At 38.2% G+C, this 20,050-nt stretch overlaps 1 protein-coding gene across 11 annotated transcripts in view; it reads left to right on the top strand.

Moving 5' to 3' along the window:
* The window catches only part of RBM6 (RNA binding motif protein 6), a 121,969-nt gene that overhangs the window by 17,449 nt on the left and 84,470 nt on the right, over positions 1-20,050 (top strand). For 6 of the 11 annotated variants that reach the window (XM_025987697.2, XM_072722268.1, XM_072722263.1 and 3 more), the window contains exons 2-5: positions 9,116-9,226; positions 12,848-14,126; positions 15,600-15,689; positions 17,141-17,210. In XM_025987697.2, the coding sequence (XP_025843482.1) occupies positions 9,183-9,226; positions 12,848-14,126; positions 15,600-15,689; positions 17,141-17,210 (1,483 nt within the window). In that variant the 5' untranslated portion in view covers positions 9,116-9,182. Of the gene's footprint in view, positions 1-9,115; positions 9,227-12,570; positions 14,127-15,599; positions 15,690-17,140; positions 17,211-20,050 lie in introns of all 11 variants that reach the window. The other 5 variants (XM_072722265.1, XM_072722271.1, XM_072722266.1 and 2 more) reach the window with 2 other exon arrangements.

Genomic DNA, 20,050 nt, shown 5'->3' with positions numbered 1-20,050 from the left:
CTTTCATGGCTTTTCCTATAACACTGGCATCTTTTTTTTTTTTTTTTTTTTAAGATTTATTTATTCATGAGATACACAGAGAGAGGGAGAGAGAGGCAGAGACACAGGCAGAGGGAGAAGCAGGCTCCATGCAGGAAGCCCGACGCAGGACTCGATCCCAGGTCTCCAGGATCAGGCCCTGTGCCAAAGGCAGGCACTAAACCGCTGAGCCACTCAGGGATTCTCCAACACTGGCATCTTTGATGTCTTTGATGGTGTAATCTTTCCAGACTTTTGGGGTGCCTGGGTGGCTCGGTTGAGCGTCCAACTTTTTTTTTTTTTTTTTTTTTTTTTAGGATTTTATTTATTCATGAGAGACACAGAGAGACAGAGGCAGTCTCCCTACGGGGAGCCTGATATGGGACTCAATCCCAGGATTCTGGGATCACGACCTGAGCCAGAGGCAGACTCTCAACCAGAGCCACCCTGGTGCCCCAAGCATCTGACTTGTGGTTTCAGCTCAGGTTGTGATCTCATAGTTGGTCATTGAGATTGAGCCCCATTTGGGGCTCTGCACTCAACACAGTCTGCTTCAGTTTCTTTCTCTCTCTCCCTCCCCCTTTGCTTCTTTCCTCACTCACATATTTTCTCTCTAAAATAAATTAGTATAGTCTTTAAAAGAAATCCTTCCAGGGTTTCATGATGTTCTATCAGAGTTCTGTTTCATGTCATTGACAGTCTTTTCCATAGAGTACTGTTGTATAATAAACCTTTAAAGGTCCTTATGATTCCCTGATCTAGAAGCTGGATTAGAGATGTGTTTGGGGCAAGTAGACCACTTTGACATTTTTGGTGTTGAACTCCTGGGGTTCTGGGTGGTCAAGGGCATTGTCCATTATGGAAAGAACTTTAAAAAGACAATGCTTACCAGCAAGGTACTTCCTGACTTCAGAGACATAGCTTCAGTGGAACCAGTCTGGAAAGAAGGTTCTTGTTCAGGCCTTCTTGTACTGCAAAAAGACTGGCAGCTGTTGCTTATCTTTTCCTTTCAAGACTTGGAGATTAGCAGCTTTATGGATGGATCATGAACCTGACTCAAAATAGTAGAGTTAACCTCTACCTTATTGCCTTATATCTTGTACTCTCTTCCTTACTAATAGATGTCCTTTTTCCCCCAGAGTAGGGCACATTCATCTGTATTATAAACCAGATAAACTTTTTCCTCAGTGATTTTATTAGTGGCCCTGAGAACTCAGCTGCTGCTTCTTGTGGCAGAAGCTGCCTCTCCCGTTATCTGACATTGTTTTTTGAGCCAAACATCTTTCTAAAATTTTTTTTTAAGATTTTATTTATTTATTCATGAGAGACACAGAGAGAGGCAGAGACATAGGCAGAGGGAGAAGCAGGCTCCATGCAGGGAGCCCGATGTGGGACTTGATCCCAGGACTCCAGGATCATGCCCTGGGCCGAAGGCAGGCACTAAACTGCTGAGCCACCCAGGGATCCCTATAACTTTCTAAAATTATCAAACCATCCTTTGCTGACATTGAATAGTTTTAGATCCTTCACCTTTCTTTGCTTTAAGTTGTCATATAATGATTTTACTTTTTCTCAAATCATATTAGAATCTGTAAGTATACCTTTCTTATAGCAATCCTTCACCCATGTAAAAGCTGCATTTTCAATATGAGATAAAAAGATAGTTTGCAAAAATTAATGTTTTCATGCCTACTGGTATAGCTCCAGTGACAACATCATGAATTTTCCCTTCCTTCGTTCCTTCCTTCTTTCCTTCGTTCCTTCCTTCCTGTCTTTTATTTTTATTTTTTTTTTAAGATTTTATTTATTCATGAGAGAGAGAGAGAGAGAGACAGAGGCAGAGGGAGAAGCAGGCCCCATGCAGGGAGCCCTATGTGGGACTCGATCCCGGGACCCCAGGATCACACTCTGAGCCGAAGGCAGACACTTTAACTGCTGAGCCACCCAGCGCGTCCCTTTTTGTTTAAGATTTTATTTATTCATGAGAGACACAGAGGCAGAGACACAGGCAGAGGGAGGAGAAGCAGGCTTCCATGAAGGAGCCTGATTCGGGACTTGATCCCGAAGTTCCAGAGGCAAAGGCAGACGCTCAACTGCTGAGCCACCCAGGCGTCCCTTTCCTAATGGTCCTAACACTGGATTCATTTGTCTTGAAACAAATGTGGTTGCAGCTGCAACCACAGACCTCTATTCAACTTTTTCTTGTAATGTTACGACTTTGCTTCTTGGGAAGACTTTGAGCATCACTAATGGCACTTCCTATGGGTCCCATGGTATTATTCAAGGTTTATGATCTTGCATTAAACATGATGAGAAATAAAGGAGAACCGGAAGAGATCACTTTTTACTGTGATACGCAATCTGCCAGAAAGGCCAATTGCCTCTCTAGGGATGATTAGTGTCACATGATATTTTTTTTTTCCACATGATTTTTTTTTTTAAGAGGATACTTGCAACATTTGAGCTCACTGCAATAGCAGCAGGAAATGACTGAAATTATTACAGTAGTACAATATGTACTATAGTTAATTTTATGCAATTATAATTTAAACAGCATCTTTATATTTGTTTACAATTTACTCAGCCACAAATGATATCAGTTACGGTCTGTGAGTTTGTAAGTTTTGATAAATTTTAACTTTTTTTAAAAAGATTATTTACTTTAGAGAGAGAGAGAGCAGCATGAGCACAAGTGGAGCAGGGAGGCGCAGAGGGAGACAAGCACGCTCCCTGCTGAGTGGAGAGCCCGACACAGAGCTCAATTGCAGGATCCTGAGGTCATGACCGGAGCTGAAATCAAGAGCCGGACACTTAGCCAACTGAGCCACCCAGGCTCCCAAATTTTAACTTTTTATAATAGATTTGTATGTATTTTATGGTAGTAAATGATCAAATAGGCTAATATCCACATATATTTTATGCCTTCGTGATATACCTAATTTTTCTTATTTTATTTAGTATTTTTAGGTTATATGGTTTATCTTCAAGTTTTCAACTTTGTCATTTCCAAAAATTTTTCCAATATATTTATTGAAAAAAATCCATGAAAAGTGGACTCGCCACATTTCAAACTTGTGTGTTAGATCATGTTTTTACATTTATTCTGCCCATCTCCTCTTTTTTTTTTTTTTTTTAAAGATTTTATTTATTGATTTGATAGCACAAGCAGGGGAAATGGGAGAGGGAGAAACAGACTTTCTGCTGAGCAGATCGCCTAACATAGGGCTTGATCCCAGGGTGGGATCATGACGTGAGCTGAAAGCAGATACTTAACTGATTGAGCCCCCCCATCTCCTTTTTTGATTAGAAAAGTTTAAGCTTTTTACATTGAAAGTAAATACTGAAAAGGAAGAACTTCTGCCATTTTGCTTTTTGTTTTCTGTGTGCCCTGTAGCTTTTTTGTGTGTGCTTCTTTCTTCCATTGTTGCCTTCTTTATGTTCAGTTTTTTGTTTTGGATTTTTTTGGCAGTAATATGTTTTGATTTTCTTATTTTCTTATTTTTTTTTTTTTAAAGATTTTATTTATTCATAGAGATACACACACACAGAGAGAGGCAGAGACACAGGCAGAGGGAGAAGCAGGCTCCATGCAGGGAGCCTGATGTGGGACTCGATCCAGGGTCTCTATGATCACGCCCTGGGCTGCAGGCGGCGCTAAACCGCTGCGCCACTGGGGCTGCCCCAAGATTTTCTTATTTTCTTATGTGTGTATTCTATAGATATTTTCTTTGTGGTTATCATGGTTTTCTTTGTGGTTATACATTTAACACCCAACAGTTAGAACAACTTAATTTGAATTTATATCAACTGAAGTTCAGTAGTGTACAAAAACTGTACAGCTTCTTGTCTTTCTGTTATTTATGTCACAGATATCACAATATATAAATTGTGTCCCCCATAACCTAGATTAGAAATTTTTTTTAATGCATCTATCTTTTATTATTTATTTTTGGTGTAAATTATTTATTTTTATTAAAGCACAGGAATAGGACCCATGGGCAGAGAGAGCTGCCTGTGCATCTATGTTTTAAATCATGTGGAAAAGGGATCCCTGGGTGGCGCAGCGGTTTGGCGCCTGCCTTTGGCCCAGGGCACGATCCTGGAGACCCGGGATCGAATCCCACGTCGGGCTCCCGGTGCATGGAGCCTGCTCCTCCCTCTGCCTGTGTCTCTGCCTCTCTCTCTCTCTCTGTATGACTATCATAAATAAAAAATAAAAAAAAAATTATAAAAAAAAATCATGTGGAAAATAAAAAGTGGAATTACAAACCAATTACAATAATACTGGCTTATTTATTTATTTATTTATTTATTTATTTATTTATGATAGTCAGAGAGAGAGAGAGAGAGAGGCAGAGACACAGGCAGAGGGAGAAGCAGGCTCCATGCACCGGGAGCCCGACGTGGGATTCGATCCCGGGTCTCCAGGATCGCGCCCTGAGCCAAAGGCAGGCGCTAAACCGCTGCGCCACCCAGGGATCCCAATAATACTGGCTTTTATAATTGCCCCTGTGTTTATCTTTACCAGAGATCTTTATTTATTCATATGGTTTGGTTACTGTTTATCTTTTTTGTCATTTCAACTTAAAGAACTCCTTTAGCATTTCTTGCAGGGTTCATGTAGTGGTAATGAACTCCCTCAGCTTTTGTTTATCTGGAAATGTCTTAATTTCTTCCTCATTTTTTTAGAGGACAATTTTGTTGGATATAGAATTCTTTTTTTTTTTTAATTTTTATTTATTTATGTATGATAGTCACACAGAGAGAGAGAGGCAGAGACACAGGCAGAGGGAGAAGCAGGCTCCCTGCAGGGAGCCCGATAACAGGACTCAGTCCCCTGGATCATTACCTGAGCTGAAGGCAGGTGTTCAACCATTGAACCACCCAGGTGCCCGATCATAATGTGTCTTGATGTGAGTTTATCCTATTTGTACCTCATTTATTTATTTTTTATAAAGATTTATTTAGGGGCACCTGGGTGGCTCAGTCAGTTAAACATCTGCCGTCAGCTCAGGTCTTGCTTCTGGGGTCCCGGGATTAAGCCCCACATCAGTCTTTCTTCTCAGTGGTGAGCCTGCTTCTCCTTTTCCCTCTGCCTGCTGCTCTCCCTGCTTGTGCTCTCTCTCCCTCTCTCTTTCTTTGTCAAATAAATAAATATCTCAAATATTTGAGAGAGAAAGCTTGAGCATTCTTATTGTGCATAGCAGTGGGGAGAGAGGAGAGGAAGAATCCTCAGACTCCCCCCTGAGCATGGAATGGGCCACAGGGCTCAGTCCCACCACTCAAGAGATCATGACCTGAGCTGAAACCAAGAGTTGGTTGCTCAACCAACTGAGCCACCAAAGCAGCCTTTTTGTATGTCATTTAGCTTCCTAGATTTATAGATTCATAGCTTTCATAAAATTGGAGGAATTTTTTTTTTTTTTTTTTTACCATTATTTGTTCAAGTAATTCTTCTGCCCTTTCTCTCTTTTCCTTCTGGGATTCCCTTCTCATTTCTTACATAATCATTTTCAGTTTGACAGCATCTCCAGGCCCTGTAGGTTTTGTTCTTCTTTGTTCATTTTTTTTAAAGATTTATTTATTTACTTATTTATGATAGACATAGAGAAAGAGAGAGGCAGAGACACAGGAGGAGGGAGAAGCAGGCTCCATGCCGGGAGCCCGATGCAGGCCTCGATCCCGGGACTCCAGGATCGCGCCCTGGGCCAAAGGCAGGCGCTAAACCGCTGAGCCACCCAGGGATCCCCTTGTTCATTTTTTTATTCTGCTCTTCAGACTTTATAATTTCAACCATCTTCTCTTCAAGTTTGTAGATTCCTCTGCCTGCTCAAATCTGTTGAACTCCTCTAGTGAACTTTTCAATTATTGTACTGTTCAGCTCCAGGTTTTTTATTCCACTGTATAAATTTCTGTCTCTATAAATATTCTCATTTTGCTCATATGTTGTTTTCTTGATTTCTATTAGTTCTTTAAGGATAATTAAGATAGTTGTTATAAAGTCTTTTCTAGTAAATCTGATGTCTGAGTTTATTAAGACATTTATTATTTATTAAGTTTATTATTTATTAAGTTTATTATAGTTTATTATTTATTTATTTATTTATTAAGTTTATTATAGTTTTGTAGTGTGTTTCCTTGAATGAGCCACATTTTCTCGTTTCTTTGTATGTCTTAAGATTTTTTTCTTGTTATTGAAAATTGGGTATTTGCTTATCATAATATGGTAATTCTGGAAATCACATTCTCCCCTTTTGTTGAGGTTTGCTTTTTTTTTTTTTTTTTTTTTTGAGGAGGGGGATTGTTGAAGGCTATAGTAGTCTTTTTTGAGTTTTTTTGTAAACTATTTTGCAAAGACTATTCCTTGTCATTATTGTGTGATCACTGATGTCTATTCCTTTAGCTGATGTTCAGTATTCTGTGACCTCACCAATTAAAGAGAAAAGCCGAAAGATGAATAACCACCTCTGTCTGTTTTTGCATATTGGTTTTGTGCTGGGACATTCCTTCAACATTTAGCTAGGCTTGCTGTGGGTCTTGGGATCAACCTGAGGTGAAAGCTTAAAGGCGTTTCAGGTCTTGTCTCATCATGTGTCTTGCCCTGGTATGCATGTAGTTTTCTAAATTTTCCCCTATACTTGTTGCTTTGGAATGTCCTAATTTCCCAAAGTGTTTTCACCCCAGCTTTCCCATATGAGTCTGCTTTGCAGGTTTTATTAGCAGTGCTTGCCCCATCCACCACTAAAGTTCTGAGTTAGTGAAACAGAAACAGACACCAACACCTTGCACCCATCCTTCAGATTAGAAGAGATGTACACAGTAATTTGCAAATCAGGTTTCCCTCTGATTTGAAGGAGGGAACTGGGAAGTGGGCTGCCGCTTCAAGATCAAAACTGCTGGGATCCCTGGGTGGCGCAGCGGTTTGGCGCCTGCCTTTGGCCCAGGGCGTGATCCTGGAGACCCGGGATCAAATCCCACATCGGGCTCCCGGTGCATGGAGCCTGCTTCTCCCTCTGCCTGTGTCTCTGCCTCTCTCTCTCTCTGTGACTATCATAAATAAAAAAATTAAAAAAAAAAAAAAAGATTTAAAAAAAAAAAAAAGATCAAAACTGCTACTTACAGGGGCAAGTGGGACAGGGATGAGTGAAAATGCCATGAAACTTTACTATTATTTTGAAGATAGCCTTTTCTTGATTGAGTATTCTCTTGGTTGTTGTACACCTTTAGCTGTTTTCTAAGCTCCACAGAGCTGCCTCAGACATCTGTTTTTTGATGTTTTTGTGGTGGAACGAGACTTTGGAACTTCATCTGCCATTTTGCTGAAACTTGGTTTGTCTTTTCACTCTCTTGGTAGTGTACTTCACTCAAAAGTTTTTTATTTTGATGAAGCCCACTTAATTTTTTCCTTGTGCTCTTGGTGTCATATTTAAGAAACTGTTGCCAAATCCAAGGTGATGAAAGTTTGCACCTTTTTTAGTAGCTGCAGCAAAGGTCCTAGAGATGACTTTTCAGCTTGATTTGGGTTACATGCCCATTTTTAGTTTTTAAATTTAATTAAATTTTTTTTTAGCAGGAGAAAAGTAAATTTAGTGTCATATCTATGAGGAATCCACAGAGACATGAAATTCCTAAGGCAGTCTGGCAACATGAGGTTTTTGTGACATACTGAATAAGGAGAGGGTTAGGGATCTGAGGGTATAAAGGAAAGGAAGAACCTTAGCAGAAAGGTGAGAAGAGATGTTTAGGAAACAAAGTTTGCCCTCGAATGCATATGTTTTTGGTAAAGAGGAATTTCTGTTAATAGCTCTCTTCCTGATACAATTAGATAAGAAAGTGATAAAAAGCTTTTCCTGCTAGGTTTTGATTTTAATTCCAAATAATGTTTATCTCATAATGGTGCCTCTTGGTACTTACCCATTTTTAGAGCAATTACTGTGATGAGGGTGGGAGACTATTCTGATTGGTCAGGCTGGATTGTGTATGGACTGATGATGGTGTTAGTGTTAAAGATGCCGTTTCCAAAAAGGGAGGTGAATGGATGAATTAGTAAATATTTAGTAAATGTAAAACATTCTTAGTACATTTAGAAATTTTTGATGCTCCAGAGTACACAATTTTTTTTTATTTTTTTAAAGATTTTATTTATTTATTCATGAGAGACAGAGACAGAGAGAGAGAGAGACAGAGACACAGGCAGAGGGAGAAGCAGGCTTCACACAGGGAGCCCGACATGGGACTCCATCTCGGGTCTCCAGGATCAGGCCCTGGGCTGAAGGCAGCGCTAAACCGCTGAGCTACCTGGGCTGCCCCCAGAGTACACATTTAAAAAACAATATTTATTTATTTGAGAGAGAGACACAACAAGAGAGCACAAGCAGGGGGGGCTGCAGAGGGAGAGGGAGAAGCAGGCTTCCTCTGCAGGGAGCCAAATGTGGGGCTTGTTCCGAGGACCCTGGGATCATGACCTGAGCCAAAGGCAGACACTTAACTGATTGAGCCATCCAGGGGCCCCCAGAGTACACATTTTTAATTAAAAATGTATTTCTCTTGGGGCCTCTGGGTGGCTCAGTTGAGCATTCAGCACAGGTTGTTATTTCAGGGTGGTGAGATTGAGCCCCACATTGGGCTCCACTGCTGGGCGTGGAGCCTGCTTGGGATTCTCTCTCTCCCTCTCCCACTGCCCCTTCACCCTTGCTTGCTGTCTCAAAAAAAAAAAAAAATGTGTTTCTCTTGTTATAAATTAATAAGTAAATATAAGTGACTTCCAGGGATGCCTGGGTGGCACAGTTGGTTAAGCATCCGACTCTTGGTTTCTCAGGTCATGATCTCAGGGTCATGAGACTAAGTCCCAGATTAGGCTCTGTGCTCAGTGTGGAGTCTGCTTGAGACACTCTCTCCCTCTCCCCCGCCCCCTACTCCTGCATGCATGTTCCCTCCCTCTCTTTCTAAATAAATTAATGAATGAATTAAAAAAAAATAAAAAGTGACTTCCAGAAATATCCCTATTATTGCTCCTGAGAAGCCAAGGTGGGAGAAATTAGTCTAACCTTTTCTTCATGTTCTAATGTGTTCATATTTTATGGTTTGTTTTATATAGGTACTACTATAACCAGAGTTTGGTAGCAAAAAGATCTGCTTACTGTGCCCTCTTGACATAGAAAGAAATGTGGGGGGATTCTCGATCTGCTAACAGAACAGGACCTTTTCGGTAAGTCTTGAAATTTGAATATTGAAATTGTAACATTTTAATGATAAGGACATATAATATATTTTGGTCTCATAAAGAGGGATATTTTCTTTGTATAGAAATAGCTCTGTTTTTTTAAAAATAGGAACTATTTAAAAAATTTCTAGTCATTTCCAAAGTGCTTGTGAGATTGAGTACTGAGCATGCCAAGTATTTTGTGTTTCAGCACTTTTTTTTTTTTTTTTCAGATTTTATTTATTTGAGACAGAGCACGTGTGCGTGCATACAAGTGGGGAGGAGGGTCAGAGGAAGAGGGAGAAGCAGACTCCCTGCTGAACTGGGAGCCCACTGTGAGGCTTGATCCCAGGACCTTGAGTCCATGACCTGAGCTGAAGACAGTCATTTATCCGACTGAGCCACCCAGGCACCCCTGTGTTTCAGCAGTTTTTAAACGTTAAAAAATAATTCCCCAGCTATTTTTTTTAAGTCTCTTTTAACAAAGTAATGCATACTTGGCAAATAAGGAGAGCTAACAGAAACATACATGAACATTTATATTGGTACATAAAAGTTGTGTTAAGTTCACTAATTTATGTCTGGAATCCAGAACTGTGTTTGGTCCATGGCATATTATGTTTCAGTTACTAAAAGTAGTTCTGAGAAAAAAATTACTTAATGTAATTTTCTAAGGTATAATATTAAGGGTTACTGGGTAAAAAGATGAGTTGAGAAAGTAATACCATTCAGTTATTAGATATTTTAGATTTGTAGGGAGTTAGTTTTTTTATAGCCAGTATAATAAAGGATGATAGCTATATTTTTAAAGCTTTTGCATTACACTTACAATTTTAAAAATGCCAAAGGAATGTGGTTTTTCTGGTTTTACTTGTATGGCAAAAAAAATCTGACCTTTAAAGTTATTTCTGAAGCATCAACATTAAAAATGTTGATCCTCCAGTTGAAACTTCTGTTATTGGTGAATTTTCTTTTGGTTCGGCAGTCTGCAAGATTTTATCAAGAGGTATTCTCATTATTCTGAAGCTGGGGGTTCCAGGGAAAAATTAGGTAGTCAACTGAATTTTTAAAACCCACGTAATAATTTAGTAAAGCTAGTGTTTCATAAATACTAAACAATAGGAGTCTTTACTTTTGGCTCAGCAATCTTTAAAGCAATGGTGATGATGCTGGATATGTTTTTCCTTTCAAAATTTAAGGTCTGCATCAGTGGTCAGCAAACCATAGCTGCAACTCACTTTTGTTTTATTGGAACACAGCCATGATCATTTGTTTACAAATTGTCTATGATTGCTTCCATGCCACAATGGCAGAGTTGAATAGTTTTGACAGACCGCAAAGCTTAATAATAGCAATATTGTGTGGCTTTTTGTGGACAGTTTGCTGATCCCTAGTCTAGATCAATGGGCTTATACTTCAACATTTTTAAATATTTAGATTGTAATCTGCCCCTTTTTACTTAATACTTTTGGATAACTATTTTGTAAGTAAGGCTGTTTTTCATAAAATTAACCTTATTTAGATTGTTTGGTAAGCCTTCAGAAATATTGGGTAATCTTTGCTCTGTTTCATAACTGTAAAAAAATTTTCAAAACATTTTTTTTCTTTGACCAATTTATTATTTAAAATGATATTCTCCCACCTTAATTTTAGTTTAAACATAAGTTGTTATATATTCTTTTTAAGATCTTTGACGAGAAGGGGAACATAGTTTATATAGCATAACTTTTTGGAAGACTAATTTGGATTTTTAAAAAGGCATCATGCGGGAAAATGATTTTGTATTTTATTTTAACAACTTCTTACATTTTATTTTATTTGATTAAAAATGATTTTCAATAAAAAAAAAATGATTTTCATAGTCACTGCTATTTTATGTTAATAGAACTGTTTTTTGAATTGTCTGCATAAAATATGGTTCGAAGAACCTTAGTACAGTAGGTTGCTCTATTTGATCTTCCCGGGATAAGAGGGCAGTATTCTTAGACAGTGTTAGAAGCATTCTTGTCAGAAAACATGTAGATTTAGATGCCTCGGTAACCATGAGCGTTGGCTGAAGCTTAAGTCTTCCTGCAAGCTAACTATTGAGATTTAATGATTTTAAATAGGGGAGACACTAGAGTTAGTGGTAATGTCTTAATTTTAGTGCAAAACTGTATTGTATTCTGAGGATCATTTAGACATACTTCTCTTATGATGAACCACATAGACATAACTTATGTTTAATGGCAGCTAATGGAAGTCATCATGGTCTGAAACTCCATTAAATATGCACCATTCTAATATTCAGGTTACTGGTGATTTACAGCCAGTTGTTAAAGTCCTGTTACTTAAGAAAGGGTTTGGCCTTGTAACTCTCTTGAACTGAGTCACCTGGAATCAGTTGTCCTTTGAGTCTTTCTCTGGTGGTGTAGTCTGCACTCAGATGGGTCATATAATAGAACCTGTATATTCTGGGAGGAGAGAACTGAGTTGGACTTGATTTCCTAATACTTTTGTTTTACTGCTGACTAGCAGGTAACCCTTCAGATCATTTCATGTTTTCCTTTTTCTTGCCCTCCCCTCACTCTCAAGCTCAGAATCCTAGGTATCTAATTGCCTATTTAATTTCCCTTCTACCAAAGCCTGAGCATGTAAATGGTCTGAAGGTTAGGGAAGAATTGGGTAGAATGAAAGACTAGGCCAGTCCTCATTTATCTCTTGAGTTTTGTAAACCGAGAATGTGAATTTAATACTTTGCTTATTTTTAAATATATTTTACTATTACTATGAAAAACTAGCGTGAGGAATTAGAATCTTGAATATCAGCTGCTTCTTTTGGGACCTGGAGATAATATTGAAGGTCCTTTTCAGCATTAAGCTCCTAGATGCTGTTGGCTTGGTTAGGTTGATGTACATATGCTTTGTGACATAATTTATGCTGCCTTTTGTGTTACTCTTGGGTAGTTACAATAATAGGACCCAGGTGAGAGCGCTTCTTGGTGGAGCCACTGTAGAACTGGATTTTAGATGCAGCCAGGGCTGATGCTCAGCTGGTGTACACTTGTGTGCTCCTACTGGTGATTTACAGCCAGTGTTCCTTCATCTTGGGCGTGCATCCATTCTGATCTGGGTGGTGTCCATGCTGTAGTTTAATCAAAATATTTGGAATGTTACCACTGAATGCAGAAATGAGAATGACACCTCCTAAAATTTACTGTAATACATTTATAGTGCATTGATTTATTTGCTGTATAGGATTCATCATGTTGATCTTGGAATTCTAAGTTCCCTGGCTGTAGGAAATGGAAACTTTTGTAGTGTGTCACCATTGCTAGCTTATCTGGTGTTGCGGATTTTCCCTGTTGCAGGACTGGGTGAAAGCTTTTTCTGCAGCAGTCATGTTGAAAACCTTGTGTTGACTTTCCTCGTGTTCTGAAATGGGAACATAAAAGTTTACTCCGCCACTTCGTCTTAAAATAGCAAAACATTGCTGTTTTCTGCAGATCTAGGACCTTGTTACAGAACTCTGCCAAAAAAAAAAAAAAATGTTTACAGAAGAATGTGCTGTGATTAGAGAAGAATATGCTGGTGTGTAGATTTCAAACTCTCTGGACAATATGAATAACACTGTCTTTGTTTCTACAGTGGGAGCCAAGAAGAAAGGTTTGCTCCCGGGTGGAACAGGGATTATCCTCCTCCTCCCCTTAAGAGTCATGCTCAAGAGAGACACTCTGGCAACTTTCCTGGCAGAGATTCACTTCCCTTTGATTTCCAGGGGCATTCGGGGCCTCCCTTTGCAAATGTAGAGGAGCATTCTTTCAGCTATGGAGCTAGAGATGGACCGCATGGCGACTATCGAGGAGGGGAGGGACCTGGACATGATTTCAGGGGGGGAGATTTTTCATCTTCTGATTTCCAGAGCAGAGATTCATCACAGTTGGACTTCAGGGGTAGGGACATACATTCTGGGGATTTTCGGGATAGAGAAGGACCACCAATGGACTACAGGAGTGGAGATGGTACTTCTATGGATTATAGAGGTAGAGAGACATCTCACATGAATTACAGAGACAGAGATGCTCACACTGTTGATTTCAGGGGTAGGGATACTCCTTCATCTGACTTCAGGGGCCGGGGCACTTATGATTTAGATTTTAGAGGCCGGGATGGATCCCATGCAGATTTTAGAGGAAGAGATTTATCAGATTTGGATTTCAGGGCCAGAGATCAGTCCCGTTCTGATTTTAGGAATAGAGATGTGTCTGATTTGGACTTCAGGGACAAAGACGGAACACAGATGGACTTTAGAGGCCGAGGTTCAGGTGCTAGTGATCTAGACTTTAGGGACAGGGATACACCACATTCAGATTTCAGAGGTAGACATCGGTCCAGGACTGATCAGGATTTTAGGAGCAGAGAGGTGGGACCTTGTATGGAGTTTAAAGATAGGGAGATGCCCTCTGTGGATCCAGATATTTTGGATTACATACAACCTTCTACACAAGATAGAGAACATTCTGGTATGAACATGAACAAGAGAGAAGAGTCCACACATGATCATACAACAGAAAGGCCTGGTTTTGGCATTCAGAAGGGAGAATTTGAACATTCAGAAACAAGAGAAGGAGAAAAACAAGATGTAGCCTTTGAACATGAGTCTGCATCGGACTTTCAGAACAGCCAAAGTCCACTTCAAGACCAAGACAAGTCACAGCTTTCTGGAGGTGAACAACAGAGTTCAGATGCTGGTGTATTTAAAGAAGAAGGTAGTCTGGACTTTCTTGGCCGCGAAGACACTGATTACAGAAACATGGAGTACCGTGATGTGGATCACAGGCTGCCGGGAAGCCAGATATTTGGCTATGGCCAGAGCAAGTCTTTCCCAGAGGGCAAAACTTCCCGAGATGCCCAGCGGGACCTTCAGGTATGTTAATGGAGTAGATTTTTTTTTTCTGCTTGTTGTTGTATCATAAGGCTTTTCTGAAGGATGAAGTGTGTAGAGTCCAAGATCCTCGGGTCTCTCCTTGTATAACCATTAAAAAATAAAATGTGGGGGCACCTAGCTGGCTCAAGTAGGGCATGCGGCTCTTGATCTTGGGGTTATAAGTTTGAGCTCCATGTTGGGTTGAGATTACTTTTAAAAATAAAATCTTTTTTAAAAAACAAAAATAAAATGTATATTCAAGAGTAGAATGTACATCTCTAGAGTAGTGGCTCTCAGCTCAGATTGTACTTTTGTGTCTATCTCTTCATTTTCTCCTTTAATGCTGATTTAAATACCTTGGGATAATTTAGTTAGAAAGTATGTCTTTGGGAGTTAGTTCTCTTAATTCTTTTTTTTTTTTTTTTTTTTAGTTCTCTTAATTCTTGCTAGTCAGGCCTTGTGGCTATTCAGGGTACATTTTTTCTTTTTAAGTTTTTATTTATTTAAGTAATCTCTACAGCCACCATGGGGCTTGAACTCATGACCCTGAAATTAAGAGTTGCATGCTTTTCTGACTGAGCCAGCCAGTAAGGTACATTTTCTGAAACTAATTTAGGATATACAGAATACCTAGGAGTCTTTCCCTGACGATGAAGAGGTGATGTTAATGTTGCAAATATCTTCTTACAGGTAATTTAGTTTACTTAAATGTTGGATTTCAATATATATAATATATAATCTAATGTTCATAATCTAAGTGAGGAGAGTTAAGTTTGCAGTTGGTTAATGCAAATATTATCTCCTGAAATAGATTTTTCTCATCTCTACTCAGGTTTCTGTTACTTGGACAGTGATCTTAAGACATGCTAACCAAATAATGAATTTTGAGAATGTTAGAGCTGGTTGACTGTATAGTTTATCGTTCAGATCAGGATACCTTCAAGAGTAAAAGAGGATATTGGAGTTGAGGCTTTTGTGAAAAATATGAAAAATGCTAATTTCTCTGAATTGTACTGTTAAGTTGTATGGTCAGATGACACCTTTTGATTTCGTTCTGAAATTTATTTGTAGTTGACATCTTTGAGAAATGGCACCTGATTTAATTTTTTTTTTCTATTTTCTCATTCAGGGAAAGAAAATTGTATTTTTGAGAATATGTTAGTTATTTGGTTTATTTTTTTTCATGATTATAAATCCTATTCAATGTGGTTTCTCTTAATGTTCTGCTTTACTATTTCAAGATCCCTCAGTGAACCTTGGTTTTAGCACACTTACATACTAATGATTTGAAATCAAATTTGGAACTCTGAAAAATAAAAAATTATAATTTTTCATATCTTAACATGATGCAGGTCATTTTGATTTTTTTTTTCATTTTGATTTTTGATCCTGAGAACCTGCATTTCACTTTGACTTTCATTTATACGCTAACATATTTTTATTTCTAAAATAATCTTTTATTCTGGATTTAAGGATCAAGATTATAGGACTGGCCCAAACGAGGAAAAAGCAAGCAAGGTTATTCGATTAAGTGGGGTGCCTGAAAATGCTACAAAAGAAGAGGTAAGGCTCTTTTTTTTTTCTTTTTCCTTTTTTTTTGTCAATTAAAAAAATTTTTTTTTACCTTTTATTTTGAAAAATTAATAGATTCATAAGAAGGTACAAAGAAATGAACAGAGATATTTTGGGTGTCTTTCCTGCAATGTTAACATTTTGTATTACTGTAGTACAATAGCTAAACCAGCAAATTGGCTTTGGTACAATCCATAGAACTTATTTAAATTTCGGCAGTTACACATTCACTCACTAAGGTGAGGTTTGTAAAAAAAAAAAAAAAAAAAGATATATATGATGAATGATTGCTATCCTCAGGCCTGACAATTATCCTGTAGGGCATAATCCAAGAGGGAGGATTCAATTGCAAACATAAAGATTCATTTTATTTACAGTAGTAAAAACTGGGAGCTGTGTAACTCTTGAGTGTTAGAGGACTGGCTGACTAAATTATGGCTGAGCTTACAGGAAAATCTGGTCATACCATTATAATAAGAACAAACTGTATTTACTCTGTGCCAGGCATTATGTGATGTTTACAAGCATTAGTTCTTTAATTATCACAGTATCCTATGAATAGATGCTTTTAATTCATTCCCTCCAAATACAAATCACAGACCATATGCTAGGCACTGGGTGATATAGCAGTGAATATGGAATATTGTAAAGTCACTGCATCCATGGAAAATAAAAAAATAAACAAAAAAACAATTTCAATTAGTGATAAACTGAAGGAAACTAAAAGGTGTTAAGCGCATAATTGGGGTAGGAGCTATTTTCAGTTGGGGGAAGGCATCACTAAGGAAATGACATTTGAACCCAAGCCTGAATGCCATGAGAGAACAGTCCCATCTGAAGATGGGGGAAGAGAGCTCCAGGCTGAGGGATTTAAGTGCCATGGCCCTGTACTGGCATGAGCCCAAGGCATCATCATTTTACAATTAACAGATGAGAAACTGGGCACTGAAAACTTACACAGCAAGAGAGTCTTGGAATGTAGGCAGTCTGATTTCAGAGCTCAGGTTCTTTTTTTAAAAATTTTTATTTAAAAATTTTTTAAAAAAATTTATTCATTCATGAGAGACACAGAGAGAGCCAGAGACACAAGTAGAGGGAGAAGCAGGCTCCCTGCAGAAAGCCTAATGTGGGACTCGATCCCAGGACCATGGGACCATGACCTGAGCCAAAGGCAGATGCTCAACCACTGAGCCACCCAGGCACTCCAGAGCTCAGGTTCTTGATGGTTATGTTCTTCTGCCTTTTTTATATTTAGGAATTTTTGAATAATTATCTTCTACTCATTAGTTGTTTTGAATGCCTAGAGTGTACATGGGTTAATTTTGCCTTGATAAAGTAGTGATAGCTTTAAATTATGTAGAATTAAAAACCAGTAGGGAAAATTAAATATTCAGTGTTTTATAATGATTTGTGTCATTAGTGTATACACCATGTTCTTGCAGATTCTTAATGCCTTTCGGACTCCTGATGGAATGCCTGTAAAGGACTTGGAGTTGAAGGAGTATAACACAGGTGGGTTTCTGGACATGCATGTGGCCTTGGGTTAGGAAGGGTCTTTGTCAGATCTCTGCATCATGTGCTACTCAAAGTTTTTTTTAAGAAACCACAGTTAAGGTTTCCAGAAGCCTCCTGTTGATGCCTTCAAATAAGAGCCAGCTTTAGTCTTAGCTGTGGTTCTTTGTGGCTGTTTGTCCACATGGGTGATGAGGATGCATGTTCCAGTCCTCTTGGGTGCCTGTGAGATATAAAGTGAGTGTTGTAGCATTTATCCCTGAATATATTTTATATAATCATTAAACTTGCTATATATGTTCTTCATGGTGGTAGAGTGATTATATGTAAGCCTAATAGGATTTGATAGTTTTATTATATTTAAAAATTGATATTTCATTGCTTTAGCTTGAAATTTACAACTTTCCAGAGAAATTGTGCAAATTAGGAGTTTCTTAAATTTTCAGTCTTGCCTTGAGATGAAGTCCTGCAACAGCTGTGTTGTTGAAATCCATGAATAGATCCAGACGAACTTTCTCTTTGACATCTGCTCTGTGGTCTGAACTGCAGATTAAACTTTTCATAATTTTGTCCTAGTGTTTTAGCGTAACACTTTCGGTCAGTTCCTTCAAATCTTATTACAAAGTGGAAGTCAAATGTTAGGCACTCAAGGTATTGACTGATATTTTAGTCTACATAATATGAAATGGTTTAAAAATGAAGGTAATCTTCAAGTGATCTCTTTTACATTTTAAATTGAAGAAAGTAGAGCATTAATCTATTTACAGAACTTAGAATTTTAGTAATCCAAATTAAAGAACTCTTCAAATGAGAGTATGCTGTATTTTTGAGGATATCGTTTACTTCTAAACAGTTCACTATGGAATAAATTTCGTTGTGTTAACTAGATAGCTGTTTCTTCACTTTGGTTCTGCAGAGGGAAACTATCCATAAAAATAAATTTTTGTGTTTGAAATAATTTGGTATTGGTGTCAAGTCCAGAAATACTTTTCTGTGTAATTTGAGAACAAACTCAGAAACATTTTTCAGAAAGCTAATTATTTCTTTGTTCTAAAAGCATCAATTCTGAATTTGTGGAAATACAAGAGTAGTCATGTTGTTCTTACACATTCATGACCTTTTTAAATTTTTGTTTATTTTTTTTTTGGCACGTGTCTCATACACACTTTCTAGATTTACTGTTATCTTTAAGAACCAGAAGTAGAATTTATAGGCCACAGTTACATTTTAACTGATAGCAGTAACCTCAGCTTTAGTCTTGTTTCATGAATTGTGTTTTTATTAAATATTGGTATATTTAGGAAAATAGAGATATCTTGATGTTTAAATAGCAACATAAACTCTTCATTTCTTTAGTACTCGTTGACTTTCTATTTATATTGTCAGATTTATTAGCAGAGTATTACTTCTATGAATGTATAAGATCCATAGAAGTTCTTAAATTTGCTTGCTGTTGTAGCTATTAGAAATGTAATTGGAAGACCAAAGACACTGATCCTCCTGTAAAATCATTCAAGACAGTAGTTTAAAAAAATCACCTTTCAGGAAATACAATCTTTTCTTGGCATTTTATTATATGAAGTGACAGTGTGTTAAATATGTATATATGTTTCTTTTTTTAATGAGAGAATTGGATTACCAGTCAGTCCCATGTTATCTATATCTTTGTGGCAAGTAGAATGAAGTTTTGAAAATATCCATAAGATCATTTTACTGCCATGCCTAAAATCCTCTAATGGTCTTCCATCTCATTTGGAAGAAATCTGCAACTCTTTGTTCTGATGTACAGAATCCTGTATGAGTTGGCCCTTGGTGATTTGATCTCATCCCGTACTGCTCTCTAACTTTCTTACTATGCTTTCTAGCCACTCTGAGCCTTTCTTTAGGCTTGACCGATACAGACTTCCTTCTCTGTCAGGGCCTTTGCACTGTTCTTCCCTCTGACCCTCATTTGTCTTCTGGGGTTTAGTTCTTGGCTTCAGTTTCACTTCTCAGGGCTTTACCTCACCATCTAATCTGAAATCATTCCTTGGTTTTTCATCATATCCTGGTTTGTTGTCATAGGATCGATCATTTTATTTCCTTAGTGGTTTTGTGTGTCATGTGCCTCCAAGTAGAGAGTTAGTTCCATAACAGTGGGAGCCTTGTCTACCTTGTTCTCTCCTGTTACCTCCATGCTTGCCACTCTTCCTGGCACTGGTGAATTCCCAGTGTGCATAGAATGAGTGTCTGTGACGTATATGGAGAGCAACTGTGTTCTCCTCTCAGGTGAGGAACATTAAAGGGTCATTTAGGTTTCAGAGTAGAGCAGCCTAATATCTGCTAGAAGAGTATGCCTTGGAGCAATCAGATGTTTTAAGAACTTTAATATTTGCTTATTAAAAGACTATATATATGTATTTTACTTTAAAGATTTAATTTATTTATTTGACAGAGAGAGTGTGTGTACAAGCAGGGGGAGCAGCAGAGGGAAAGGGAGAAAGGAGAAGTAGGCTTCCAGCTTAGCAGGGAGCCTAGTGCTCCTGGGATCATGACCTGAGCCAAAGGCAGACACTTAACCAACTAAGCCACCGGTTACCGCTGTATGTGTATTTCAGTGGAAGAGAGGACTTTTATAAATGGCAGTCAGTTTTTTTAGGCTTGTGGTAATCTACAAAGACCACGCAGGATGGACATTGCTCATAGGAAGGGGACTATCGGGCAGAGTTTGTCCTTTTAGTTGGTGTAGTAGGGAGTAAGTCTGTAATGGAGAGAAAAGGTTAATGCCTGTTCATTGACTCTAGTAATTATCAATTTAATTTTTGTTTCATTTAAAGCTGTGTAAGTACAGGGTTACAACT

The sequence above is a fragment of the Vulpes vulpes genome, chromosome 9 (genome assembly GCF_048418805.1).
Source record: "Vulpes vulpes isolate BD-2025 chromosome 9, VulVul3, whole genome shotgun sequence".
Taxonomy (NCBI): Eukaryota; Metazoa; Chordata; class Mammalia; order Carnivora; family Canidae; genus Vulpes; species Vulpes vulpes.
Note: the sequence above shows the minus strand (reverse complement) of the source record. Positions and strands in the feature narration are given on the sequence as shown.